We start from the raw sequence: 11,506 nt of genomic DNA, 5'->3' as shown, positions 1-11,506 counted from the left end.
TTAATATCTTGAATTCACTGAAGCCTGAATTTGTGGTGAGAGCTCCATGAAACTGTTGTAGAAATTAATTTAATAATTAATAATACAAGGAATCATGGAAAAATCAGACAGGAGGGGTTAATGGCATTTGAAATATAGGAGAGCTATTGTTTTTCTAATTCTAACCCGTGTTTGTACTTTCCTCTTTATCATGTCGACGTTTGCAAGCAATAAAAGGGCATTATGTGCTGGTCATTGCATCTGCTTTTGAGATAAATTTGTGTTAGCATTCCAAAGGGTCAAGGAACTCTTCCAGGGCAAACAAATTCTGGAGCACTGATGCCAGCTGGTGTGTATATAAAGTGGAAAATGGGAAAAGCAATTTACAGTGTTCCTGTTCCAGGGAGAAATATCACCCAGAAGGAAAGCAAAAGAGGTGAGAAATTACTGCAAAACTGAAGAGATAGTTTTCTTCTTCTGTATAAATCGTTCTTTATATCTGAAAAGTCTAGGTACTATAGAAGAACTTCAGTGCTTATTCAGATAAAATTATTCCAAAAAGTTAACAGGAATATTTAACCAAAGAATGAAGGATTAAATTAATAATATGTACAAAGAATAATGCATTGATTTATGTAAAAAGTTCTAGATTTATCTTTATAGGTGACTAATGTACAGCCTGTCTTTAGAGAAATTTTATTCATAAAGACAAAACATTTTTGTCTTGCATTTTTGACCAAACTCTACAAAAGAGGCAGAAAACAACGGATCATATTCTTAAATATAAATTAGCATATCTCCAACAAAGGTGAGCATTCTATGTAATTTATCCAGCTCAGGTGGTGAACACTACTATCTCACTTGCAGCTGTATTTAATATGTAATTTCCAAGTGTGCAAAAAACTCTTCAGGTTTTAGAACTTATCAATATTTTCTTCGAATCTAGTGAAACATACAAATGTCTCTTGGAAGGTTTGAAAAATAATTCAGCTGAGTGGAATAAATTTAAAATAATTTTCTTAAATACTGAAAATTTTAATATGTTTTCATACATAGCCTGAATTATTGATGACTTTTATCACCACCAAACCTCAGAAATATGTAACAGAAGGCTGTGTTCAGTTATAAACACATGGGAAGAGAGAATGTGTCTTAGTATTTCTGTATGCATCTTTGCTGAGCATTTTTATTTGATCATATATGTAGTATTTTAAATGCAGTCCTTCCTTTTAATGTTATGGGTTCTCCTAGAAATAAATGATGTAAACAAAGACTTCTCTCCATACAGGAAAAAAAAGCTGAAGAACAATGCTGAGGTTTGCTATCACCCTCCTTGCTGTCATAACATCATCCACCTGCCAAAAACATGGATGTCTGGAGGGAGACACCCACAAACTGAAGCCAGGTCCTGAGCCAAAGATGCAAGAGTGCACTCTGTACTCGAAATGTAAGAGTGGTTTAATTTTTTCCAAATATGGTCAAGAAGTACAGCATTGTACACACTAATTGTTCTGGCATTTCCCCTAATTTCTCAAAAATATATAAGATGCAGTATACATTGTATTTGAAAAGCCTCCTTCATTGGCATTTTGCTGCATGCTAACCTAGAGTAAGATTCTGGGTCTTAACGAAGTCAGCTGTAAAACTCTCATTGACTTCATTTATTTTCTTTTCGAAATTCTGATGCAGTTTGCCTTTCTTGTAGTTCCAACTGCTTAAAAATGTTTACAGCAAAGATTATTTTGGTTTATTGCAATTTAGTATAAGAATTAATTGTAGCAGACACCAAATGGGAAAATTTGAAATCAAAATTCTATTGTAAGCAAAGTACAGTATTTATTAAAATTCTTCAACTCTTTTTTTTCATGTTTGGTAGTTTTCAAAATTAGTATCCCTGGGGATGTGGCATCTGGCAGAACACTGGTAAAATTCTTGGGACTGTCTGGACACAACTTGACAAAGCACTGTTTATGTCAGTCTGCCTCACCTGGAATTTACACTGCCACTTTCACAACCAAAATTATTAGAGCTTGAGTACATCTTCTAGTTACTACTCAGAGACTTTATCACATTATGGTTCAAACCAGACTCATCTTACATTTTGTGTCTTCCAAACACAGTGTTAAAAAGGAACACTTCTTAATGCAAGATCTTTGTTTTACTCCCAACAGTTTCCTGTTGCTATGCAGACTTCACAGAGCAATTGGCTCCTTCCCCGGTAATTAAAGTAGGCGACAGCTACTGGAACAGATGTGGGCAGCTCAGTAAATCGTAAGTCAGCTTTGGTGTTTGCTGTGTCCTGCTTCCCCTGATCTGGGCTGGAGCAGCCACCAGCTGCTGATGGACGTTAGGATACCCTAGAGATCATGTCACCCAGCCTAGCTCCCATCACCATTTCTCTATACCTGACCAACCTCCGACTCTTCTCCTCTCACACAAGCCCACAAATCCCCAAGTCTACACAATTTCTGCCATTCTTTCAAGACGGGGTTATGTTTTTACAAATTTGGTTTCAGTAGAGAACCAGATCTTGCAATGCAAACCAGTCATGAACCCAATAGGTGACAACCACCCTGCAAGTCTGTAGCTCTCCAACCATCATCCACCAGTGAGAGTGATCTGTAATGAATAGAGACCAGACTTCTTCCTTTGTTTAGAAAGCACATCAACTAGATTGCTAAATCTCACCAAAAAAAAAAAGCACAGGAGTCCAGAAAGGAAAAGGCTGAAAATTTCGAATAAAAATTCTTGCAGTCTTGTGGGTTTTGTAACCATGAAAAATGTCTCCTTAATTAACATTTTTAGTACCCCATTAGATGTTAAAGCTGTGAAACATGGCAAGTTATAGAAATAAAGGGATGAAAGTACAAAACAATTAAGCAAAAACAGATGTGAAAAAGTAACAGCTCTTGCCTGCCCCTCCCAGGAGAGCATCACAGTATGTGATTTTAAGTAAATTCAGCTGGCCTGTGGGAAAAATCTAAAGATTAGTGAAACCATGAGGCTACAGCACAGACAAAGCTTTATACCACAGTTTTAAACTACATTTTATTATCGCCTGGAATCGTTGTTGCCAGGAAAACTCAAGGCCTCAAAAGTTTACAGAAAGCTTACACAAATAGGGCTGAAATATGCATGGAAACATTTGTGCTGTAGCTGGCTGTGGTAATTGCACAGTCAGAGCCTGTGCACAATGCCAGAGGAATGAGTTTCAAACTTAGGCATTAACAGGGCAAAAGGATGCTTTTCTGTGTTTTTCTCCTAATCCATAGTATTGCACCCACATCAAAGCAGGCCTAGAAAAACTGAGGCTGTAGCCTTGATGCTCAGAAACAGGCTTATTTGTGGCTTTTCTCATCCACCACAGCTGTGAAGATTTCACAAAGAAAATCGAGTGCTTTTACCGGTGTTCTCCAGATGCTGCTTACTGGACCCATCCCAATGACACTGCTGCTATCCAGGCTGTTCCATTGTGTCAAAGCTTTTGTGATGACTGGTAGGTTCAGCTTTTTAATCAAAGTATTTTTATTTAGTTTTAATATGCCCGTGATTCAGTGGTGTTAAATCACCCTTTCTCTTGTTCTGCTTCTGAATTCCTTGTTTGTTGTCTCTGCTTTTCTTTCTGCTAAGCTACTGCCCCCAAAATAATAATGACACAGGCTGTGAATGCAGGATGGGGACACTAAGATGAGTTTAGTGACTTGGGGACAGCACTGCCCTGCTCTGGGGGAGGATGCAGTGCAGTGGAATCGTGACAGAGGAGCTCCTGCCACACTGACAGGCACTGGCAGCAGCAAGGGCCTGCCCACCCTTTGGAAAGTCCATGTCTGTGAAATATCATTTATGCAATGAGCATTTTCAGTGTGAATACTTGATCATTACATGATACATTTGTTTTGCATGTATAAAATGCACTACAAAATCAGGAAAGACATCAACTCATGTGGGATTTCAACAAATTATTGTTACAAATTAGTGTCATTCCTTAATTTTTCACCCTTGACCTTATCCCTTCTATCATCACACTCTCTAAAATCTCCTCTAAAAGCCTGAATATCAGAGACAATTGCAGCCAACTAATGCTAAAATTATTAATAGCAAAGAGCAGCATAATAGCATTGAATTTTGTTTCCTAAAACACAGCATCAGAGAATCAGATTATGTTTTGAGTGCAAGGCACATGGTAGGGCAACCCAGCACCCATCTGTCCTTAATGGTGGGGCAGGAGAATTATATCCATGTAGGGTACTGAGATTTTTCCACTGGTACTTATCCAGCATATATCTCTCCCTCCCTCTCTCTCCTTTGCCTCCCTGTTTTGAGATGTTGGATCTTAAAAACATCACCATGGGACACATAAACTCAGTAAACTCAGTCAGCACCTTATGAATGTTGTGCCCAGTCACTGGAGGAACTTGTCTGGATGTGTGTGTGAAGCACAAACACCCCATGCTCTGTTCACACTATAAGATTATAAGTGCTAGCTTTCCATGAAAGTAATGGACTGTGAATGTCTGGATCCCTTAGGCCACTCTGAAAATCATGGAAAACCATTACAGTACTCTAAAAATGTTATAAAAGAGCTTTTCTTAAAAGTACAGAAAATACAGAACACAGTTTACACAAGTTGAATATTATTGACATGTGGATCCATTTCCATTCCCTCCAAGGGCAAAATCATGTATGCAGTGCAGAATTTTGGGTAGAATTTGTCTTCAAATATGTCTCCATTGCTTTGTGCCAGTGAAGGAAACAAGAAGCATAGCTTGGATTTGTAATGGAAATGAGTTTGAAAGGCTGATGTATTTCTTACCTTTCCTAGAGGTTTCTCTAGGAATGAATTTTATTTCTGTGTCAGGAAACTACATGTGCCTCAGGAACAGATTTGTCATGTGCAGTCTTCCTTGCTAATTTTTTTGTAATCTTCTAAATCGAATCCAGATTATTGACCTCCTTGAATATAAAGACTGAGACCTTGAATTTCCCTCAGTGCTCTGAATCTTAAAGTTCAGAACCAATTACCAAATATTGCATTTGGGTGTTAAAGCACTGGCATTGCCTGTGAGTTCTAGAAGAGATCTAATAGGCAAAATGATAGAATACTGTTATCTAAAACAAATGTGTCCCAAAATAAGCAGCATGAAAAGTCTTTACTAAACTGTTATACCAAGTGAAAGTGTAAAGATAGAAGAAAATGTGTGCTGTAAGTTTAGTTTGCATTTATTAACTAGTTTAAGCCAGCTTTATTGTATACGAGGTTTATACCAAAGTGTAAATCATTGCAGGTCAATTGTAGATCATGCAGGTCAATATTACATTGCAAAATCCTCAATTTTGTTCCCTGGGCACTTGCAGAGCCTGCAGGTAAACAGTACTTTTAACTTTTGGGGTGTAAACAGTACTTTTAACTTTTAACAGTGGGGTGACTGAGAGCTGCTGCCCAGGATAACTGATTCCTTTCCAGTAGAGTCTCCTGGCAGAGAGAGGATCAGCTCTAAACAAGTCCTGAGCAATGATCTATGGCTCCTGTTGGTGTCACAGATGCCTGGCCTGAATCAAAAATGTACTGATGGCCCATTACCCTGCATGCTGCTCTGTGTGCCTGCCTAATGCCAGTGTCAAACCCATTCCCTCACCCTGCTTAAGGCCTCAGGCTAGAAAAGAGCCTGGACAGAATTCCCACTCTTTCTGGTGATTTAAAGTAACATTTTTTCATGTTCTATTCACTGGAGCCCTTTAGCATGCTGTAGCCCTGCTGGTGATGTGACCTAGTTTCTCTGCATACTGTGAGTGTGCCTGCTGCATACTGTATGTCTTTGTGGCCAGAAATGTGCAGAGTATTCTGAATGAGCAGTGACTTAATTTAAAAGAAATCCATCTGAGTAGCTTGGGGCCTTCCTTTTCTTTCTATTGTTTTAGGATTCCTTGCTCTTACTAGTCCTTAAACTATTGCTTTTGAAAGAGCCCAATGTACAAGTCACTTTCTCATTCACCTGTGGAAGGGCCCTGTGTCCTATAAAAGAGAAAGAGCTAATTAGAAAAAATACAGTGGAAAAGGCTTTAAAATAAAAATATTCTGCTATTAGTTCCCTAATACATAGGGAACTAATATGGTCAGGGAGGGTCTTTTAAGTATTTATGTTTCTCACATTTAGTTAAGGTTTGAATAAACAACTTAGCAGTTTCTGGAATGTAGAAATTAGACTTTTCACAAACCATGACTTTTCAGAAACTTGATTTCATAATTACTTCCATTGGGATAAAGAAAAACTCCTAACAATGAAATTATGCCTTGTCACTTGCTTATAGAACAAACCACAGTCAGGTAATAATCGTGATTAGGAAACATTTCACCTTGACAAGTCAATAAATAATGGTGAATAAAAATATAAACACTTTTATTCATATATTTTATTCATATTCCTGAGGAAACCAGATGCATACCATGAATGTTAATTTCTCATATTTTAGCCTCTATTTCCAGCAGAGCCCCTACCTCTGACAGCAGATTCAGGGGTGAACCCATTGAGAGTACATGTCTTCTGACCCAGAGCTGTTTACTTCAGGCCCTGGTTACCTTCCATCTGTTATTGCTCTTTCTCCCTCCAAAAAGCCCAGAAAACCAGTGTGAAGATACTGCAGATATGCATCTTCTGACCTTTCTGCATTTGCAAATCTACTGCAATGTCCAGTTCTCGTGACCACATGACAACCCACATATTTCATTTAGAAATGTAAGGCTGCAGCCCTCGTGATATCAAAACAGTTTTGAAACATGACCCTGAAGATTAAAATGACAAACAGAAAAACTATCCAAAGGCTAATTATGAACACCATGCTAAACATGAACTTCCTGTAAGCTGTGCCTCATTATTTTGGCACTTTTAGTTACTGGTATGAGTAGTCCTACAAGCCAATGAGACTAAATTTAAGAAGATGTTAACTGATTTGCAGAAAGTAAAGTCCTTAAGAAAGGTAAGAACCAAAAAGTACAGCATAAAAGAGAAGTGGAAGGGAGGAAATGATGTAGGATAATGGTAAGTCATGAGATCTCTCATCACATTGACCAGCCAGAAGTCTATTCATTTCAGGCCATTTATAGGCTTTTTTCTACATTACCACTTACAAATTAAAATAACTTAAAATTCAAGATTTTAGACCTATGCTTTAGAGGACTCTTATCTTTCTTTCTCTTTTTAACTTCTTTGAAAATGTCATTCTGAGGCTGAGAGCCTATTAGCTTATATTATTTTGGTTTTTGTGGAATTTCCTTATTTCAGTGCACATTCCTCATAGCAACTCCCCTGCCTGGCAAACATCATTCTTCTTGTCCCATATTAATTCATAAATACAAACTTTCCCCACATCTCCTTCAAGTGACAGTTCACCCTTAGCACACCTAAGCACTGTTATGATACTGAACAGCAGCATTCATGCAACTCCCTCTCTCCCTCTCAGGATTTCCTCCACTCAGAAACATCAGATAAACAAGCAGAAAACACCCACAACACAAACCCTTTGCTAAGTCTGTCAGTATAAAAGGTAGTGAGTGAACTGTTTAGCTTCCACGGGAATTTAGGTTTTCCTGGGCAGCTCAGAGTTTATGAACATGTCAAGCTAAGATAATGTGCACATTGCTTGAAGATCTGTTGCTAAGCTGCGCTGTAATCACACCATGTTACTAACAAAGCCCCTGGACATCTCTTGGAGTTGAATCTGAGTCCAAAGAAAAATGTGAGAGAAGTAACTTTGTCTTCCACACTAATCTCCAGGTATGAAGCCTGCAAAGATGATTCCATATGTGTTCGTAACTGGCTGACAGACTGGGAGTGGGATAAAAATGGAGAAAACCACTGTAAGGATAAATGTATTCCATACCATGAGGTAAGAAAACCTGATCAACTGAAGCAGAAACTATGGCAATAGGAGTTCTGGGGTCTTTTCCCTGAATATATGGGAGTAAAATGCAATCTGCTAATTATTTTTACTTCAGCAGTTTCAAGCCATTCCTACATCAGACTTTTCAAGCACACAAATCTTCAAACATTCATTTTTATGTACAGCACTTACTGTAGGTAGATACATTTAATTAATCACCGTTCGTTCCAATTGGGAAACAAAGTCCAAGAAACACAGATATTTTAACCCAGTGGGATTTAGAAAGTAAAAGATAAATGAACTTTGTTCATACAGAAACACTCAGATGCAATTCATAGTGTTCCTTACACAATATGGAGCTCTACATATCTGTCTTTTTAAATTGGAATGTGAATTCCCCAGCCAATGAGGAATTTTTGAAGTTTTTTTGCCTATTTGGTATCTTTGCCCTATTCTCTATTTCACCTTGTCCTTCTCCATCCCATCTTTCTGAGAATGTTTAATGGTTGGGATAACTAATATTATGAGCAAAAGTGTATAAAATGAGAACTGACATGACTTACAGGAGTAAGGCTGCCTGGAACCTTGTCTACAGACTTTTCCAGAGTCAGGTAGGATTTTTCTAGTGACTCAAGTAAGTTTAGCATCAGAGCAATATAATACAGTTCAAAAGTGTATTTGAATCTTTTTAACAGTTGAACTTCACTGAGTCCATGAAAAACTGCCTAAATTGAAGAAGTAAACAAAATTTAGGTGAAGTGCTTAGGGACTGGTAGTAAGGCTTGCAGATTCATTATTTTGAATTCAGTTCAAGTGCATGTACTTCCAGAAGTCAGTTCAGAAACTGATATCAGTGGAAAACACAGTCCAGTTCATGCTGGATTGCTGTCTGCCTTGCAAAAGTGACACTAATCAGCAGACCCAGGAAGCTGGCCAAAAACAAATGGGCTGTGGAAACTTACAGCTTAGTTTCCCAGATGTGCTAAATCATCAGTAGTTCCAGATGAAGTGAAAAACAAAATTATAATCTCCATAAATAATCTGCAGTCTCTGTTCAAGTTGTCCCCGTTTCAGAGATAGTTTTTAACCTTGAGTTCCCTTGCACTTATTTCTTAAAGAAAATATACCATCTGCAGGGAAAAACATGCAGCAAATTCCAAGGTCTTATCACTTGAAGCCAGGCACAGCTATTCCTCAACTAAATGGAACCACACCCTAAACTACCCATGTTTTTCACCACAAGTAGGCTTGCATGGTAAGTAATCATAAGGATGAAATTTCTGCAGAGAAACTAAAAAACATATATTTCCCATATGAAGATTACATGATGTACAAACACTAGACTGCCTTGGTTTGGACTCAACTCGTGGAAGGGTTCTCACACATCAGAGCACTGTAGACAGTTCCTTTTTTCACACAGAGGAGCAATCAGCAGCCCTACATGCGATGTATGCAACTGGTTCTAAGGCCCATTTGGGACAACTGCTGAATAAAGAACAAATGCTGAATATTAGGATGTGCAACTGACCATGGCCAGTTTTAGCCTTGTCATTATTCTCCCAGCTGGGTGCTCCCCAAGCAGTGTTAATGCACAGGCTAGGAGATTTTCCAAGAAGTGAAGGAGTCAGAATCCTTTGCAGGAATTCAGGAATATGTTGGGGAAACAGGCTATGTGCTCCATGTGTTTGCTGCAGCATTCTGATTATCCTGTGATCTTTAAGCAGAACTAGGAGGAAGGTAAAAATAAAATTATCAATTTAGCAAGCAGAAAAGTACAAACACATTACAAAACCTGTGGGACACAAGTATAGGGTGTATAGAGGTCTCTTCCATAAAGAACTAAACAAACCCATGTCACAGGCTTTAATACTTTCTGGGATGATTAGCTAAAAGCAGGTAGAAATTCAGAACTGCACAGGAGCTGGAAGGAAATATCTAATGCTACTTAAAATCACAGGAATAGTAGGAAAGAAAGAGCTAAGATCTGCCTGCCTTGAGAACACAAGGAAAGAACTAGATGGAAGAGGTTTCCTTTTCTGACCCTGCTCCCAGTGCATCATCCAACCTCCATACTCCTTCTCCAGCGCCTGCAGCATCCATGGTGCAAGCCCTGGCTAGAGATGGTATTGGCTGAGAAGCTGGTTTACAGACTACAGAGTCTTTGGGGCTATTTGAAATGGACTTGTATTCTTCATAAAGGATAGTTTTTAAAGGCAAAAGACAACATAATTTTTTGCACATGGGGACACAGGGAAGAAGTTGCTAATTTCTTCAGATAAACTCAAGCTGAGCAGGCAGAACATTGTCACAATGTGAGCTCAGCAAACAAGCAGTATCTTTGTTGTGTGGTTGACAGGTCCTATGACACAGGACTTACAAAATGCAATAGTAGCAAGAACAGAACAGTTTCACTTGATAAGGATACAAGAAGCTGCAATTCGCAGGTTCTTGAGCCAGAAAGGCCATTGTCCCACTGGAAAAAGCACCTTGGAAGCTTGACAAAAGCTTACTTTCTTCAAGCAGTTGTTAAATTATGTCTCTTTTCTTTGCCTGCAAGGTCCTGCCCGGCCATGAAGTACATTGCAGCAGGCACAATGAGATCCCTCGGAGCTGTGACTCCACTGGGCTCTCTCTGGCCTGTAAATAAAAAGATTCCTGTATTCAAAGCACTATCTGGCACTTTGAGCACTACTCAGATTTCAAGGCATGTCAGAGTGTCCTGACATGCTACAAGTTGTAAAAGCTCTCACACACAGCTTTAACTGTCAGCCCCAGAGAGCTGCTGGGCTGTCAGCCCCAGGGTGGAAACAAAGGGCAGCTGTTGATCCCTGCATTTTGTGTAACCACTTGCTCTCAAAACAGGCAAATTACTTTTGCCAGTTGTGGGACTGGGTAACATTTTCAGACATCTCAGAAAAGATGAAGCATAGCACACAACAGGCCAGTCAGTTACTCCAGACAGTGTTTTTATATCCTGGTACAAATTTTTAAAAAGTGATAAAAGTTGATCAATTTGATACAAACTGCTGTTCATTCAATTTCTTTAAATATAATGAGGCATTTCTTATTTGACACACAGATGTATGCAAATGGGACTGACATGTGCCAGAGTATGTGGGGGGAGTCATTCAAGGTGAGCGAATCCTCCTGCCTCTGCTTGCAAATGAACAAGAAGGACTCGATTGCAATCAAGTACATCCTCTCCAAAAGCTCAGAGGAAAGCTCCAGCAGCAGCAGCAGCAGCAGTGAGGAGCATGCCTGCCAAAATAAACTCCTGAAGTTCGAGAAACTAAAGCAAAAGGAAGGTGAACAGAGCAGATAAATGCTAGTGGATGTATGTCAGCACAAGAAAAGTGGTGGTGGAGGCTGGGCTTGGGGCATCATGCCAGCCTGCTTTATCCCTTCCTTTCTAGAACATAATAAATCAATGGCTGGTTCTACTAATCTTTCTCTGATGTTTTTGCATCTGCATCACAAAGCTCCAGACAGGCTAGCACAGGTGTAATCTTGTGACTTGAACTGAACAGCTACAAGCCTGAAGGAAACACCCAGGGATTGACTTTCAAAGAGAAGAGGCACAGGCAGCCCCTGCTGTCTTAAGGTGGAGCAGTGAGAACCAAAGACCTCTGGAAGGTCATGCCTGCCAGAA

At 39.1% G+C, this 11,506-nt stretch overlaps 1 protein-coding gene across 1 annotated transcript; it reads left to right on the top strand.

The window, feature by feature from the left end:
* Positions 1-373: 373 nt before the first annotated feature.
* LOC132077028 (riboflavin-binding protein-like) lies at positions 374-11,301 on the top strand. Its single transcript, XM_059478471.1, has 6 exons — positions 374-415; positions 1,268-1,426; positions 2,151-2,250; positions 3,347-3,475; positions 7,752-7,863; positions 10,937-11,301. Exons 2-6 carry the CDS (start codon positions 1,288-1,290, stop codon positions 11,177-11,179), a joined length of 723 nt encoding a protein of 240 aa, XP_059334454.1. The 5' UTR covers positions 374-415; positions 1,268-1,287; the 3' UTR covers positions 11,180-11,301.
* Positions 11,302-11,506: the final 205 nt, after the last annotated feature.

This window comes from Ammospiza nelsoni, chromosome 9 (assembly GCF_027579445.1).
Source record: "Ammospiza nelsoni isolate bAmmNel1 chromosome 9, bAmmNel1.pri, whole genome shotgun sequence".
Lineage (NCBI taxonomy): Eukaryota > Metazoa > Chordata > Aves > Passeriformes > Passerellidae > Ammospiza > Ammospiza nelsoni.
Note: the sequence above shows the minus strand (reverse complement) of the source record. Positions and strands in the feature narration are given on the sequence as shown.